Genomic DNA, 17,500 nt, shown 5'->3' on the forward strand with positions numbered 1-17,500 from the left:
GGCTGGTAGCCTTTTCCAGAGCAGAGGCAATATCAAAGGAGACACCTCTGGCATCGCAGGGATCTTTAATTTACAGTGAGGGAAGCGGAGAAGATCCTTTGAAGAAAGCTTTTCATTCTCAGGTGCTGCAAAGGCAGCTTAAAAGGTCCAGCTTTTAAGGAGGTGGGGGGGAGGAAATCCGTGTGTGTGAGAGAGAGAGAGAGAGAGGGAGGGAGGGAGGGAGGGAGGGAGGGAGGGAGAGAGAGAGAGAGAGAGCATCCTCAAGAACCTGGCAGCCACTTTGACCCATTCTTCGAGCTCCGGAATGAATGGTACAGAATGCAGGATTAACAAAGACTTGGAAGGGACCTCGGAGGTCTTCTAGTCCAACCCCCTGATCGAGGCAGGGGGACTGCTAGGCCGGCAGTCCTCAGCGTACGACCACAGTTGAGCCCAACATTTTCTACAGCTAACTGAGCCGGTTCTTAAGTGACCTTCCCCCCCCACCCACATTTGGTGACCTTCCTTGCCACCGTTGTTAATGCGGTTGATAGGTTAGTCACACGGTCGTTAAGTGAATTTGTTAAGAGAAGGAAGGAAAGGGAGGGGGAAAAGGGAGGGAGGGAGGGAAGGAAGGAGAAAAAGAGAAAGAAGGAGAAAAAGGGAGGGAAGGAAGGAAGGAAGAAAAGGGAATGAAGGAAGAAGAAAAAGAGGAAGGAAGGGAAAGAAAGGAAGAAGGGAGAAAAAGGGAGGGAGGGAAGGAAGGAAAGAGAAAAAGGGAGGGAGGGAAGGAAGGAGAAAAAGAGAAAGGAGAAAAAGGGAGGGAAGGAATGAAGGAAGGAGAAAAGGGGAAAGAAGGAAGAAGAAAAAGAGGAAGGGAGGGAAAGAAAGGAAGAAGGGAGAAAAAGGGAGGGAAGGAAGGAGAAAAAGGGAATGAAGGAAGGAGAAAAAGGGAGGGAGGGAAGGAGAAAAAGAGAAGGAAAGAGAAAAAGGGAGGGAGGGACGGAATGAAGGAAGGAGAAAAAGGGAACGAAGGAAGAAAAAGAGGAAGGAAGGGAAAGAAAGGAAGAAGGGAGAAAAAGGGAGGGAGGGAGGGAGGGAGGGAGGGAAGGAAGGAAGGAAGGAAGGAAGGAAGGAAGGAAGGAAGGAAGGATAATCAAGAATCAAGAATCAAGAATCAAAAGGAAAGAGCACCACAGGGAAAGACCAAAAATCCTTCCTGCCTTCATCCTTTGCCAATTACTGTGCAGGCCCTTCCCCTTCAGCCCCTTCCCCTGACTTGGAGAAAGAAGGACCCCCTCCTCACAGAGGTCCCTGCCCGGAAGAGCCCCAAATGAAGAGTCGGGCGGGAGGCCTTGGTCACGTCTCCCCGTCCTCTGGATGCCAGGAGAAGGTCGAAGAGGACCGAAGATGGAGAACAAAGTGCTGGGAGAGGCTTGAGAAGGTGGGGCAGCATTTGGCCAAAGATGAGATCTTCCAGAGGTCACCTTGGCATCCCCAGCTGGAATTGAGGGCTGGGGGTCCAACCACACACCAAGGAGGAACTGAGGTTCCTTGGGGTTCCTCAACTTCTCCACGTTGATTAAGGAGTAGAAGTCTCCTCAAACAGGACTCCAATCCTCCTGAGACAAGAAGCCTGGTTCCTTGGGGTTCCTCAACTTCTCCATGTTGACTAAGGAGTAGAAGTCTCCTCAAACAGGTCTCAAATCCTCCTGAGACCAGGAATTGAGGTTCCTTGGGGTTCCTCAACTTCTCCAGGTTGACTAAGGAGTAGGAGTCTTCTCAAACAGGTCTCAAATCCTCCTGAGACCAGGAACTGAGGTTCCTCGGGGTTCCTCAACTTCTCCAGGTTGACTTAAGGAGTAGAAGTCTCTACAATTAGGACTCCAATCCTCCTGAGACCAGTAACTCAGGTTCCTTGGGGTTCCTCAACTTCTCCAGGTTGACTAAGGAGAACTAGTCTCCTTGAACAGAAGTCCAATCCTCCTGAGACCAGGAACTGAGGTTCCTCAGGGTTCCTCAACTTCTCCAGGTTGACTTAAGGAGTAGAAGTCTTCTCAAACAGGTCTCCAATCCTCCTGAGACCAGAACTGAGGTTCCTTGGGGTTCCTGAACTTCTCCACATTGACTAAAGAGTAGAAGTCTCCACAATTAGAACTCCAATCCTCCTGAGACCAGGAACTGAGGTTCATTGGGGTTCCTCAACTTCTCCAGGTTGACTAAGGAGAACTAGTCTCCTTGAACAGGTCTCAAATCCTCCTGAGACCAGGAATTGAGGTTCCTTGGGGTTCCTCAACTTCTCCACATTGACTAAGGAGTAGAAGTCTCCACAATTAGGACTCCAATCCTCCTGAGACCACGAACTGAGGTTTCTTGGGGTTCCTCAATTTATCCATGTTGACTAAGGAGTAGAGGTCTTCTCAAACAGGCCTCAAATCCTCCTGAGACCAGGAACTGAGGTTCCTTGGGGTTCCTCAACTTCTCCACATTGACTAAAGAGTAGAAGTCTCCACAATTAGGACGCCAATCCTCCTGAGACCAGGAACTGAGGTTCCTTGGGGTTCCTCAACTTCTCCACATTGACTAAGGAGTAGAAGTCTCCACAATTAGGACGCCAATCCTCCTGAGACCAGGAACTGAGGTTCCTTGGGGTTCCTCAACTTCTCCACATTGACTAAAGAGTAGAAGTCTCCACAATTAGGACGCCAATCCTCCTGAGACCAGGAACTGAGGTTCCTTGGGGTTCCTCAACTTCTCCATGTTGAGTAAGGTGAACAGACAGAAGTTAGAAGTGGGACTCACCAATGTTTGCCAGGCGGAGGTGAAGCTGACCCCTCACGACCGCGTGGACCCCGATGGGCTTGACCCCCCAAGGGCGGAAGGCCTCCCCACTCAGCACGGTCGCATCTGGTTTGTACTCCACAGTCAGGACCTCCAACTCGTGGTAGATCTGGACCCCCGTCCGTCCTTGGCGCAGGAGATGCTGCAGAGAGAGAGAAAGAGTGAGAGAGCTCAGCTGTGGTGGGTCATGTCTGAATGGGGGGAGGAGGGGGTGGACCCCATCTCTCTATCTCTGTGGCCCCCACCCTGGAAATATGGGCAGGGTTCCTCGACTTACGGCCGCAGTGGAGCTCAAAATTTCCGTTGCTATGTGAGGGAGATTTGTTAAGTGAGTTTTGCCCCGCTTTACGACCTTCTTTGCCCAAGCTGTTAAGGGAATCACTGCCGTTGGTTAAGCGAGCCACGTGGTCGTTAAGTGGATCTGACTTTGCCGGCCAGAAGGTTGCAAAGGGGAAAATGGCGACCGTCATAAATATGAGCCGGTGGCCCAAGCCTGTGAATCGTGATCCCCGTGAGCTGCGACGGTCCTCGGTGTGGAACACGGACTTTTTTTTTCCCCAAAGGGAAGACATGCACTCCGGCCGTAACTCGAGGACTGCTCTGGAAGGGTTTCCCCGCCTACCTTCAGCTTCACGGCGGCAGAGCCCAGCAGGAGGAGGGAGTCCCCGTCCCAGACGTCGATCTGCAGAGCCTGCTGGGCCAGGTAGCGAAGGAACCAGCGCGGCTCACCTGGCTTCAGGGAGGCCACGCCCACCAGGTACTTCAGGTGGAGGCCAGGGGGCCCTGCGGAGGAGGGAAGGGGTCCACAGGTAAGATGGCAAGAAGCTCCCAGAAGAAATCAGAGGGAGGGAGGAAGATGAGAGAATGGAGGGAGGAACGAACAGGGAAGGAGGGAGGGAGGGTGGAGGAAGGAAGGAAGGAAGGAAGGAAGAAGGGGGGAGGAAGTGAAGAAGGAGAGGGAGAAGGTGATGGGGAAGAGGAAGAAGAAGAGGAAGGATAAATGGAGAGGGGGAAGGAAGGAAGAAAAATGGAAGGAGGGAGGAAAAAAGGAAGAAGGGAGGGTGAAAGTGAAGGAGGAGAGGGAGAAGGTGATGGGGAAGAGGAAGAAGGATAAATGGAGAGAGGGGAGGGAAGGAAGGAAAGAAGGAAAAACAGGAAGGGGGGAGGAAGGAAGAAAAATGGAAGGAAGGAGGAAAAAAGGAAGAAACAGGGAGGGAGAAAGAGAAGGAGAGGGAGAAGGTGATGGGGAAAGAGGAAGAAGAAGGATAAATGGAGAAAGGGGGAGGGAAGGAAAGAAGGAAAAACAGGGAGGAAGAAAGAAAAAGGGAGGGAGGAAAAGAGAAAGAAACAAGGAGGGAGAAAGTAAAGAAGGAGAGGGAGAAGGTGATGGGGAAGAGGAAGAAGAAGAGGAAGGATAAATGGAGAGAGGGGGGAGGGAAGGAAGGGAAGAAGGAAAAACAGGGAGGGAGGGAGGGAGAAAAAGGAAGAAACAAGAAGAAGGAAGGAAGGAAGGATGGATGGATGGAAGGAAGGAAGGAGAGAGAGGGATTCTGGGAGTTGAATGCCAGCCCATAAAAAAGCCTAACTCTCTTGCCCATCCCAGCATGACCCAGAGCCTCCCTCCAACATCCAAATATTAGCCAAAGCTCCTCTCCGTCTCAGCCTCTTCCCCGCCTGTTGGGTCCCAGCCTTACCAAGATTCGGACTCCCGTCTGGGTTGATCTGCACCAAGATGTGGGTGGCTGGCCCACAGGCCGGAGTCTGGACCAGCTGCAGCCGCGGCGTGGTGACCGGGGGGAAGCGGTAAAACTGGAGGGTGAAGTAGATGCTTTGGGGCCAGGTAGCAGGGTTGTCCTGGGCAGGCCTGGGGGGAGGAGGAGAGGAAAGTCAAGCGGTGAGCCCGAAATCCTAGCACTCTGTTAAGACCAGGTCAACCTTCCCAATGCGAAAGCATTTGGACTTCAACTCCCAGAATTTCCCAGTCAAACCTACCTGTTTCTCTCTCTCTCACTTCTTAAGAGTTGGACGAGGAATCTCTCTCACCTCTTAAGAGTGGAGAGATTGCAGAGAAAGGGATAAAAGAGTAAGCTGGCACACACTTTTGATGTCTAATCTCAGTGTGTGCCTGCTTACTCTTTTATAATCCCTTTCTCTGCAATCTCTCTAATCTTAAGGAGGGGGGGGAGAGAGGGAGGGAGAGAGATAAAAGAGCATATATAGTTGGACGCGGAATTTCTCTCTCTCTCACCTTTTAAGAGTGGAGAGATTGCAGAGAAAGGGATAAAAGAGTAAGCAGGCACACACTTTCAATGTCTATTCTCAGTGTGTGCCTGCTTACTCTTTTATAATCCCTTTCTCTGCAATCTCTCTACTCTTAAGGGGGGAGAGAGAGAGAGAGAGAGAGAGGAAAGAGCAGGTATAGTTGGACGGGAATCTCTCTCTCTCACACACTTCTTAAGAGTGGAGAGATTGCAGAGAAAGGGATTATAAAAGAGTAAGCAGGCACACAGTGAGAATAGACGTCAAAAGTGTATGCCTGCTTACTCTTTTATAATCCCTTTCTCTGCAATCTCTCTACTCTTAAGAAGTGTGTTTGTGTGTTTCTTTCTGTGTGTTTGTGTGAGAGAGAGTGGGGGGGAGAGGGAGAGAGAGAGAGAGAACAGGTATGGCTGGCCAGGGAATTCTGGGAGTTCAAGTCCATACCAGAATTGGGTTGCAAATTCCGGTGCTACCCGTTCGCTCGCGTGCCTGCGATGCTTCTGCGCAGAAGCGTCCGGGGCGGGCGACCACAGCCTCCCGCCGCCACCACTACCAGTTCACCCGATCTGGGCCAAACCGGGAGTAACCCCCCCCCCTCTGGTCCAGACACCTTAAAAGTTGAAACCCAAAGGAACAGACCCGCCTTCTTTCAGGCAAAGCCCCACCCCTTTTTTCATGATGGAGCGTTTTTTTTAATCAGGACCTAGAATTTTTTTTAAAAAAATCAGTCGTAAATTGAGGCATTGCAAAAGGCCGCAAAGGCGGGGCTGGTTGCCAAGACGTCCCAAGGAGCGCCAGACCCAAAACAGGGCTGCAAGGCGTAGGGAGGTCCGTCGTAACTTCGATCGGCCGTTAAGTGAACAGTCGTAACCTGTAGCCCGGGATGGAAAGGATCCGGGAATAACGATTTTTCAGGACGATCCATTTTTTCGGCTGGGACAAACAGACCCTTCAACTCGGGGGGGGGGGGGGGGAGGTCATTAAAATTGGACAGAGGGGGGGGGTGTCTAACCACTGTATCCCTCCATCAATTCAACCTCTTTCCCCTTTCCCATTTATGGGCATTTGTTTGAGGGGAGCAATTGAATGGCACCCCATCTTTTCGGAACCCGCAGAGGAACCGAGCGCCCTCTCCCACCTGCTCAAGGCCAGGAACTGGAGGTGGATCTCGTGGTCGGGCAAGGGGTCGCCTTCTTCCCGCTGGGGGCTGCAGGGGGCGGGGTCGTTGGGGTCCAGCATCTCAACCGGCTCCTTGTTGCAATCCAGAAGCTCTGGGAATCCAGCTGTGCGCAGGCGGGCGAGAGAGGCCCGAGTGGGGGCGGTGTTGGGGCTGTGGAAAAGGACGGGATTCTGAATCCTTTTCCCCCCCCCTTTCTTTCTCTCTCCCTCCTTCCCTTTTTCCTTCCTTCCTTCCCACTACGCGTCCTCCCTCCTTTCCTCAGTCTCTTTTGTCTTTCTTCTTTCCTTTCTTCCTTCTTTCATTTTCCTCCCTCTGTCCCTCACATTTTCCTTCCTTTCTTCCCCCCTCGTCCCTCCTTCCCTCACTGTCCTCCTTCTATCCTCCCTTTCACCTTCCTTCCTCCCTCTTTTCTTTTTTCACTTTTTCCTTCCTCACTGTCCCTTCCATTTTCCTTCCTTCCTTCCCGTCCCTCCTTCCTTCACTGTCTTCCTTCTATCCTCCCTCTTTCACCTTCCTTCCTTTTTTTTCATTTTTCCTTCCTCCCGCCTCCCTCCGTCCCTCCCATTTTCCTTCCTTCCTTTCATCCCCCCTCGTCCCTCCTTCCCTCACTGTTTTCCTTCTATCCTCCCTCTTTCGCCTTCCTTTTCTTTTCTCATTTTTCCTCCCTCCCATTTTCCTTCCTTCCTCAGTCTCTATTCTTCTTTCCTCCCTCCCTCCCTCTGCCATCCCATCTTCCTTCCTTCCTCTCTCCCTCCATCTTTTTTTACGAGCCGAGGTGGCACAGTGGTTAAATGCAGCACTGCAGGCTACTTCAGCTGACTGCTAGTTCTGCAGTTCAGCGGTTCTAATCTCACCGGCTCAAGGTTGACTCAGCCTTCCATCCTTCCGAGGTGGGTAAAATGAGGACCCGGATTGTTGTTGGGGGCAACATGCTGACTCTGTAAACCGCTTAGAGAGGGCTGAAAGCCCTATGAAGCGGTATATAAGTCTAACTGCTATTGCTATTGCTATTGCTATCTCTCTCTCTCTCTCTCTCTCTCTCTCTCTCTCTCTCTCTGTCTCTGTCTCTTTGTCTGTCTGTCTGTCTATCGGATTGTTGGGGGCGATATGTTGACTCTGTAAACCGCTTAGAGAGGGCTGAAAGCAGAGAAACCGGTCCCATCTCGGGGGCCTCACCTCCGTGAAGGGGCTCCCCCGAGGGCCAGGATGGGCATGTGGACTGGCGTGAAGGGGAGTTCTTGCAGCTGGTCGAGCGTGGAGCCGTCCTCCAGTTGAGGGTTGTAACTCAGGTCGGACTCCAGGTGAGCGATGGCTGCTTGGCTCTGCTCCGGCTGGGAAGGGAGAAGGAAAATCGGGGAAATGACCGAAGACGGAAGAGAAGGTGGGCGTGCAGGTTGGATTAAGGGGGTTCGACTCAACAGGCCTGGTGACTGAACCCATCTATCTTAGAATACGGAATGACAGGGCTGGAAGGGACCGTGGAGGTCCTCTAGTCCAATCCTCTGGCCATGCAGGAGACCATCTATCGGCTTGGGCAAGTATCTATCCAGTCTCTTCTTAAAAGCCTCCAGTGATGGAGTAGCCACAACTTCTGGGGGCAAGCTGTTCCATCCAACCGTCTATCAGTCCATCAATTCCTCCAGCTGTCTATGGATGGATGGATAGATTGCAGAGAGAGGGATTATAAGCGAGTAAAGGGAGAGACAGACAGACAGACAGAGAGAAAATGCATTGCAGAGAAAGGGATTATAAGAGAGTAAGGGGAGAGGGAGAGAGAGAGAGAGAGAAAATGCATTGCAGAGAAAGGGATTATAAGAGAGTAAGGGGGGAGAAAGAGAGAGAGAGACAGAGAGAAAATGCATTGCAGAGAAAGGGATTATAAGAGAGTAAGGGGAGAGACATACACACAGAGAGAAAGAGAAAATACATTGCAGAGAAAGGGATTATAAGAGAGTAAGGGGAGAGGGAGAGGGAGAGAAAATGCATTGCAGATTATAAGAGAGTAAAGGGAGAGAGACAGACAGACAGACAGAAAATGCATTGCAGAGAAAGGGATTATAAGAGAGTAAGGGGAGAGGGAGAGGGAGAGAAAATGCATTGCAGATTATAAGAGAGTAAAGGGAGAGAGACAGACAGACAGACAGAAAATGCATTGCAGAGAAAGGGATTATAAGAGAGTAAGGGGAGAGAGAGAGAGAGAGAAAATACATTGCAGAGAAAGGGATTATAAGAGAGTAAGGGGAGAGACATACACACAGAGAGAAAGAGAAAATACATTGCAGAGAAAGGGATTATAAGAGAGTAAGGGGAGAGAGAGAGAGAGAGAGAAAAAATGCATTGCAGAGAAAGGGATTATAAGAGAGGAGAGAGAGAGAGAGAGAGAGAAGAGAAAGGGATTATAAGAGAGTAAGCAGGCACACCCTCAGGATAGACATCAAACCTCTATCCACCTACCTAACTACCTATTCAGAATCATAAAATCATAGTTGTTCCAGTGTTTAATTGGTATGGGATTAGAGAATAAGTGTTGGAAGGGACCTTGGAGGTCTTCTAGTCCAACCCCCTGCTCAAGCAGGAGACCCTAGTGTCATTTTTGAAACAGACCCACGCCAGGGGTAGAGATCGGACAACCATTTCAGACAAATTCTTACCTCTCTGGCTGGCTGAAGTCTGTCCTGGGACGGATGAGCAGCCCTGGCCGCTGGCAGCGGTGCGTGGCCGCTCCTGTTTATCGGGGAGGCCAACAGTTGCGACATCGACAGCTGGAAGGCACAAGGTCGCTGGTGAAACGAGCGAGCGGACGCAAGGCTGGAATTGGGTAGAGGCAAGTACAGGCAACCGACTCGCATTTATGACGGTCGCAAGTGTCCCGGGGTAACGAGATCCCCTTTTGCGACCTTCTGACAAGCGAAGTCCACGAGGGAGCCAGATTCGTTTAACAACCGTGTGACTAATTTAGCAAGCGCAGTGATTCGCTTAACAACGGTGCCAAGGAAGGTCGTAAAATGTGGCAAAACTCACTTAACAACCGTCCTGCTTAGCAACAGAAATTTGGGGCTCAATTAACAAGGATAATAATGTATATATGTATGTATGTATGTATGTATGTATGTATGTATATATATATATATATATATATGTGTGTGTGTGTGTGTGTGTGTGTGTGTGTGTGTGTATGTATATATGTGTGTGTGTGTGTGTGTGTGTGTGTGTGTATATAATGGAAGTAGTGATCTTCCTCCCATATTTGGGCATACCGGGGGTTGTAAAAATCTAATAGATACCTTTCACCCTGGCTTCGCTGATAACAGATAAGAGCCTGTGGCCTAATGGCTAAGATGTCTGCCTAGTATGTAATATAGCCCAGGTTCTAATCCCAGTAAGGGTATGGCTAGCTGATGAGAGCTAAATAGCTTGAAATAGATCTACTAGTCTCCCTTTATTTATTTATTTATTTATCAGCACAAATACAACATACACTGGATTGACAATAATTTTACATAAATTGTAAGTGAGGACTATGGAGAGGACAAAAGTTTTCACAAAAGTTTTATACTCAAAGAAAAACAATTTTATACAGAGTACAATTTAAAGATATAATATTACTGGATGGTTTTGGGATGATGAGATGAAATGCCATAATACAAACGTATTCTAGACTTAGAATACTTCTCATAAAAGGAAGTAATAATTGTAGTAGTCAAATAAATCTTTAATAACGATAATAATTCTATGCATACGTATATATTGGATTGATAATATGAGGATTTCTATAAACTGTAAGTGATGACTCTTAAGGCGGCACAGGAGTTTTGTAACCAACCGACCCACCGTATGTAACTGGGGAAGGGGCTTTATGTTTTACGTTGGTCTATGTTTGGGTGTTTAAAAATAAAATAAACTGTCATTAAAAAATAAAAAGAAATTTGGGGCTGAATTGTGGTCGTATGTCGAGGACTAGCTGGAACTAAGAAACATTCCTCCGTTTCTTTTCCCCGCAGGGGTCTTAAGAGAACTTACCCCGGGACCCTGAGTGTAATCCTGAGTAGAAACCAACATCTGGACGGAAGGAGGCGAACCTAAGCCAGGACAAAGTGGAAGAAACAGCACCGTAATCATAAAACCTAGAATCCTAAGGCCGGAAGGGACCTTGGAGGTCATCTAGTCCAACCCCCTGCTCAAGGAGGAGACCCCGTGCCATTCTGGACAAGTGACCGTCCGGGGGCGGGGGGGGGAACCTCCAGGGGTGAAGCTCCGTTTGACTGATCCACTGATCTGGGATTACAGAATAACAGAGCCGGGAGGGACCTTGGAGGTCATCTAGTCCAACCCCCCTGCTCGGGAAGGAAACTCTAAACCAGTGATGCCCACCCCCATAATTTAATCCCTCCCCCCCCTGCTGGCCCCACACATGCGCGCAAGGCTTTCTAGGAGCCTGGGGAGGGCGGAAACGGCCTGCTCGAGCAGGGGGTTGGACTAGAAGACCTCGGGGGTCCCTTCCGGTTTCTGTTATTCTACAGTCTAGGCGGGTTAGCATCTATTCAAACAACCCCACAAAAGTATTTCCAGAAAAGGAGAGAAATAAAGCAAGAAGAGACTGCACTCTGGTGGCTGGAAACAAAATAAAATAATCTTGATTATTTGCCTCTCGGAAGCTTTTCAATCTAAGCTGCGGCTCTTTAAGCTGAGATGGCCTGGAAGTCCTCGATTTACGACCAACAATAGCAGTTAGCAGTTAGACTTATATACCGCTTCATAGGGCTTTCAGCCTTCTCTAAGCGGTTTACAGAGTCAGCCTATCGCCCCCAATAACAATCCGGGTCCTCATTTCACCCACCTCGGAAGGATGGAAGGCTGAGTCAACCCTGAGCCGGTGAGATTTGAACCGCTGAACTGCAGTCAGCTGAAGTAGCCTGCAGTGCTGCATTTAACCACTGCGCCACCTCGGCCCAAGATGTTTATGCTGACCGAGACATAAGCAATTGAAATTCAGCCACGTGATTGAGGGAGGGGGGGGGGAAACATTGGAACTTCCAGACTGAGTTGTAACTCCCCCTTGGGGGGGAGGTCCGTCATAACTTTGGATGGTCGTAAGTCGAGGACCGCCTGTTTCTGACCCCCCCCCCCCCAAAAAAAAATGAAGTGCCGCTTCAGCCTCGGAAAGGCTCCGGCGGCTGACCCCCCAAAGAAGGAGAACCACTCACCGTGCGATGCGAGGGGTGGGCTCTTGGGGGGCAGCGAGGTTTCTTTCTTAACGCCCGGAGTTTTGGCCGCTGTTCCGAGTCGCTCCTCGGACTTGGTGGAGAAGTGAAAGGCGAGGGTGCCCGACTCAACCTGCTTCACCTGCAATTTTAATTCAATTTTTTTAAAAAAAATCAGATTATCTTCCTCACCTGGCCCAATGTACCTGTACCAGGTGAGAGTACAAGGGCCCCACCCACCCCCCAAAAAAGTTTGCCAAAGAAATTCCATCTCTTCCCCAATAATAATGAATTTCTAAGAGCCAGGGGCTCCAACCTTGGCAACTTTAAGCCTGAGGACTTCAACTCCCAGAATTCCTCAGCCGGCAAAGCTTTAAGCCTGGAGGACTCCAACTCCCAGAATTCCTCAGCCGGCAAAACTTTAAGCCTGGAGGACTTCAACTCCCAGAATTCCTCAGCCGGCAAAGCTTTAAGCATGGAGGACTTCAACTCCCAGAATTCCTCAGCCGGCAAAGCTTTAAGCCTGGAGGACTTCAACTCCCAGAATTCCTCAGCCGGCAAAGCTTTAAGCCTGGAGGACTTCAACTCCCAGAATTCCTCAGCCGGCAAAGCTTTAAGCCTGGAGGACTTCAACTCCCAGAATTCCTCAGCCAGCTTCTCCTTACGTATTGCTGCATCGTCACTTCCTATCTTCCTAGCGTGCTGCCCCAGGGCCCATCCTCCCCAGCCGTCGCCACCCCCCCCCACCAAGATCGGAGATGGCCGAGGGTGAAGGTCTGCTCACCTCTTCGGAGCTCATGGCAGCCGGGGGAGTCTTGTAGACCAAGACGTGGTGGGGATTCAGCTGAGGCCCTCCTCGCAAGGGAAGGACCACGTCCGCAGAATTCGCATCCGGGACCGGCTGCCACAGAGCCCAGCGGACCGAGTGCATGTAGGCTGCGGCCGTCAGGGAGGTCATGGAGGGCGTCTGTGGGAGGAGGGAATCGTGTTAAATCAGGAAAGAAAGAAAGAAAGAAGGAAGGAAGGAAGGAAGGAAGGAAGGAGAGAAAGAAAGAAAGAAAGAAAGAAGAGGGAGAGAAGGAAGAGGGAAAAATGAAAGAGAAGGGAAAAAAGAAAAAATAAGGGAGGGAAGAAGGAAGGAGAGGTGTTATTGTGTTATGGAAAGAAAGGGAAAGAAAGAAGGAGGGAAAGAGAGAGGGAGGAAGAAAAAAAGAAAACATAAAGGAAGGAAGGAAGAAAAGGAAGGAAGAAAGAGGATGAAGATGGGAGGGAGGGAGGGAAAGAAGGAAGGAAGGAATGAAGGAAGGAAGGGGAGGATGGAGGGAAGAAGGAAGGAAGGTAGAAAAGAAGGAAAGAAGGAAGGTGTTATTGTATGGAAGGAAGGAAGGAAGGAAGGAAGGAAAAATGAAAGAGAAGGAAAAACATAAGGGAGGGAAGGAAGGAGGCTGTCTGGGGGATTCTGGGAGTTGAAGTCCCCCCATCTAAGCCAACCTGTTCCATAACGGGCCTGTTGGGAAAAGGTGAAACATTCTTCCTTTCCATTCCCTTTCTTCTCCTCCTCCTCCTCCTCCTCCTCCTTTTTCTGAAGCAACGCCTCCCTTCTTCCCCTTCGTCCTCTCCCTCGGCCGGCCATTAACCAAGGTTTCCTCCGGGCTCCAGCCTGGCCCGATTCCTCTCCCCTCTCTGGCTCGCTTGGAGGGCACCCAGCCAAGGGGATTAGCCGGCCGGAGCCTCCTGGACTCCTTAAGCCAGGATTAACCCTGATTAGAAGCCAGGGCCTCCCTGGCTGGGCACCAGACGCTTCGGCCACTCGGGAATGGCGCTCCCTTCCTTCACTACTCCTTCTCTCTCTTTTTCTTCCTTCCTTCCTTCCTTCCCACCCTCTCCTTCTCTCTCCTTTTCCTTCCCTTCCCTCTTCCTTCCCTTTCTTTCCCTTCCCTTCTCTCTTCCTCCTTTCTTTTCGTTTCCTTCCCTCTTCCTTCTTTCCTTCCCTCTTCTTTCATTTTCTTTTTGATCCTTCCCTTCTCTCTTCCACCTTTCCTTTCTTTCCCTTCCTTTTTTCTTCTTCCTTTCCTTCCTTTCCCTTCTGTTCCCTTCCTCCTTTCCCTCTTCCTCCTTTCTTTCCCTTCCCTTGTCTCTTCCTTCCTTTCCTTCCCCCTTTCCTTTTTGATCCCTTCCCTCTTCCATCTTCCTTTCCTCCCCTCTTCCTTCTTTCTTTCCCCTCTCCTTTCCTTCCCTTCTCTCTTCCTCCTTCCTTTCCTTCCCTCTTCTTTCTTTTCCTTTTCAATCCTTCCCTTCTCTTCCTCCATTCCTTTCGCTTCCTTCCCTCTTCCTCCTTTCCCTCCCTCGTCTTTCATTTTCTTTTCGATCCTTCCCTTCTCTTTTCCACCTTCCTTTTCTTTCCCTTCCTTTTTTCTTCTTCCTTTCCCTTCTGTTACCTTCCCCCTTTCCCTCTTCCTCCTTTCTTTCCCTTCCCATCTCTCTTCCTTCCTTTATTTCCCCCTTTCCTTTTCGATCCTTCTCTTTTCCTTCTTCCTTTCCTTCCCTTCTCTTTTCCTCCTTCCTTTCCTTCTCTCTTCTTCCTTTCCTTTCTCCTTCCCTGTCAAAACAGTCCATGATTCAACCCAGCGGAGTTTCTACGTTGAGAAGACGCTTTCAAGGCCCCATTAAAAAGGGACCCCCACGAAGAAGACCTGAAGCTTTGATGGAGGACGCTTCAGCAGGTCAACCTCAGAGGGAAGGGACAATCTGGGTCGTTCTTCCTCCCCCCCCTCCCCCGCAAGGCCATACATCTTCCGGATTCTTCTGTCTGGTGGACTTCAAAGTCCTCCCCTCCCCCCCTTTCATTTAACAGCGCTAATTGCAAATCAGAAGTTGGTCAAAATGACTCAGCCACCAGCCGTTCACCCCAGGAGACTGTCTCATTATTATCAACCTTCGTTTTTCAGGGGGGGGGGGGGGTTTGATCAAGCTTTCAGAGGTCAGTGCAGGAAGGGCAGGATGAGGTCCTCGGTTGAGGAGACACGCTTGGGGGGAAGGAGACGAAGGCTACTCAAGAGGTCTAGCATAGAAGTTGGGGCCTGCCTGGACAGTTCTCCTGACCCTCTTGATAAATAAGACTTCAAACTACCTTCAGACACCCCTCCTCATCCTCACTCTTGTGAGGAACTTAAAGGGATGTTGATGGTTGGTAGCTCCATCTCAGGGGGCTTCGGAATCATGGGCTTTGGTACCACAAAACAGGAGACTTCCCGGACTGGTGTGCGGTCGCACAAGTATTAGGGGGTTGTTCTGGAAACCAACGTGCATAATGTCATTCCTCGTTCAACGTGGAAAGTTGCCTTCTCCAGTTGTCATGTCTCAACAGATGTCCTTGAGATGCCCTCAACCTGGTGTCCACTCAATTGTCCTTGAGATGCCTTGAACTGAGTGTCCACTGTATCTCAACACATGTCGTTGAGGTGCCCTCAACCAGGTGTCCACTCAATTGTCCTTGAGATGCCCTCAACCTGGTGTCCACTCAATTGTCCTTGAGATGCCTTGAACCGAGTGTCCACTGTATCTCAACACATGTCCTTGAGATGCCCTCAACCTGGTGTCCACTCAGTTGTCCTTGAGATGCCTTGAACTGAGTGTCCACTGTATCTCAACACATGTCGTTGAGGTGCCCTCAACCAGGTGTCCACTCAATTGTCCTTGAGATGCCCTCAACCTGGTGTCCACTCAATTGTCCTTGAGATGCCTTGAACTGAGTATCCACTGTATCTCAACACATGTCGTTGAGGTGCCCTCAACCTGGTGTCCACTCAGTTGTCCTCGAGATGCCTTGAACTGAGTGTCCACTGTATCTCAACACATGTCGTTGAGGTGCCCTCAACCTGGTGTCTACTCAATTGTCCTCGAGATGCCTTGAACTGAGTATCCACTGTATCTCAACACATGTCCTTGAGATGCCCTCAACCTGGTGTCCACTCAGTTGTCCTCGAGATGCCTTGAACTGAGTGTCCACTGTATCTCAACACATGTCGTTGAGGTGCCCTCAACCTGGTGTCTACTCAATTGTCCTCGAGATGCCTTGAACTGAGTATCCACTGTATCTCAACACATGTCCTTGAGATGCCCTCAACCTGGTGTCCACTCAGTTGTCCTTGAGATGCCTTGAACTGAGTGTCCACTGTATCTCAACACATGTCGTTGAGGTGCCCTCAACCTGGTGTCTACTCAATTGTCCTCGAGATGCCTTGAACTGAGTGTCCACTGTATCTCAACAGATGTCCTTGAGATGCCCTCAACCTGGTGTCCACTCAATTGTCCTCGAGATGCCTTGAACTGAGTGTCCACTGTATCTCAACACATGTCCTTGAGATGCCCTCAACCAGGTGTCCACTCAATTGTCCTCGAGATGCCCTCAACCTGGTGTCCACTCAATTGTCCTTGAGATGCCTTGAACCGAGTGTCCACTGTATCTCGACACATCTCGTTGAGATGCCCTCAACCTGGTATCCCCCAACCCCTCTGGGTAAGAAGGCCCCATAATTCCTCAGCAACCAATGAATTGTGAAAGTTTGAAGACCACAAATAACCCTTCCATTACCTGGAAGAAGAAGAAGGGAAAAAGCAACAATCCAGAGGTCATCTCCTACCTTCCCATCAGGCCCACTTGTAACGGAGAAGACGTATTCCAACAGGAAGACCACTGCAAAAGCAGGGTGGGGAACCATCTCGGCCAGGTGGATGCGGCTTCGCAGGATGAGGGCTTGTCCCTCGGCACTGGGTTTGGAAGAACACCCCCCCCCCAAAAAAAAAACGGGGAGGAGAAATCACCATTAATGTTCAGGAGATTCCACTGCTAACGTCTACTAGAACCAGAGATCTTCAAACCTGGCAAGTTTAAGACTTGTGGACTTCAACCCCCAGAATTCTCCTGCCCTTCTGGGAGTTGGAAGTCCACAAGTCTTAAACGGGCCAAGTTTTGGGGACTCCTGACCTTCACCATCTGCTTTCTCCAGCATTCCTCAACCTTGGGAACCGGAAGATGGGAGGACTTCAACTCCCAGAATTCCCTGTATATCCCCTATTGTGTGCTTCCTTACTCTCTTATAATCCTTTTCTCTGCCATCACTCCAGGGAGCGGGAGGAGGGGGAAAATGGCCATAGCTGGCTGGGGAATTCTGGGCGCCGAAGACCACCCATCTTCAAGTAGTCACAGTCAAGAGACCTCGATGCTGCCACGGGATTGCCACTCGGCTGTGCTCTTTCCTAACTCCGCTGCAGTGCGCGAGAGATCATGCTCTACGCCAACGGCTGCCCTCCGAGCTATGCCAGAGGGAGATCTGGATAAGAGAACCGAATGACTCAAAAAGCTGGGAGAACACTGCCTTCGTGATTCCGCATTCATCTCCTTTTCTTATGGGAAAGGAACTCGCTTGGTTCCCATGGTATGGCCAGTGGCCAACAGAGCTGGCAGCAGAGTCAGAGAGTGAGGAGGGTTGGGGAGGAAGATGGGCCAGTCCTGGAGTCTGGGGGAGGCTCTGAGGAGGGCTCTGTGTCAGAGGCAGAGAGGGGGGCCAGGGCCGTCCGACAGTTATCAGCTGCCTTCGGAGTCGGGCATCAGTGAGGCAGAAGAACAGCTGGAGCCTGTTCCCAGTGTGCGCATGCGCAGAGTGGCCAGAGAAACAGCTAAAGAACAGGGGTCAACTCGGGAGTAAGGCCACAGGTGGACGATTCCCCGGAGGGAATAAAAGAGGAGCAACAGGGGAGTGGAGTTTGCAGGAGACAATTAGTTTGCTTCATTGGTTTGGAAACTCCTTGCAGATCTCAGCCTGGCTGCTCTCCAAGCCAGATGAGGTTTGTGACTGTAAATCCTCCCTCTTTGCTGGAGGTGAAGGAGCAGAATTCACAGGGAATTAATAAAAGGGGTTTTTTGTCGGGTCCGGGAGTCAGTTTCGGGATCTCGGGGAGCCCCGGGCAGAGCAGTTGTATCCAATGACATTCACACCTTCCGGTTCTCACCTCCCTTTGAAGGGGCTTCCTTGTTTCC

General features: G+C 50.4%; 1 protein-coding gene across 2 annotated transcripts in view; it reads right to left on the minus strand.

Moving 5' to 3' along the window:
* Positions 1-2,749: 2,749 nt before the first annotated feature.
* NPHP4 (nephrocystin 4) overlaps positions 2,750-17,500 on the minus strand; it is a 31,850-nt gene continuing 17,099 nt past the window's right edge. For both annotated transcript variants that reach the window (XM_032231666.1, XM_032231665.1), the window contains 11 exons: positions 17,473-17,500; positions 16,104-16,230; positions 12,245-12,427; positions 11,464-11,602; positions 10,280-10,338; positions 8,911-9,021; positions 7,436-7,590; positions 6,218-6,409; positions 4,515-4,684; positions 3,443-3,603; positions 2,750-2,962 (listed from right to left, as the gene is read on the minus strand). The exon at positions 17,473-17,500 is cut by the window's right edge and continues 175 nt beyond it. In XM_032231666.1, coding sequence (XP_032087557.1) covers positions 2,765-2,962; positions 3,443-3,603; positions 4,515-4,684; positions 6,218-6,409; positions 7,436-7,590; positions 8,911-9,021; positions 10,280-10,338; positions 11,464-11,602; positions 12,245-12,427; positions 16,104-16,230; positions 17,473-17,500 — 1,523 coding nt within the window. In that variant the 3' untranslated portion in view covers positions 2,750-2,764. The remainder of the gene's footprint in view (positions 2,963-3,442; positions 3,604-4,514; positions 4,685-6,217; positions 6,410-7,435; positions 7,591-8,910; positions 9,022-10,279; positions 10,339-11,463; positions 11,603-12,244; positions 12,428-16,103; positions 16,231-17,472) is intronic.

Source organism: Thamnophis elegans, chromosome 15 (genome assembly GCF_009769535.1).
Source record: "Thamnophis elegans isolate rThaEle1 chromosome 15, rThaEle1.pri, whole genome shotgun sequence".
Lineage (NCBI taxonomy): Eukaryota > Metazoa > Chordata > Lepidosauria > Squamata > Colubridae > Thamnophis > Thamnophis elegans.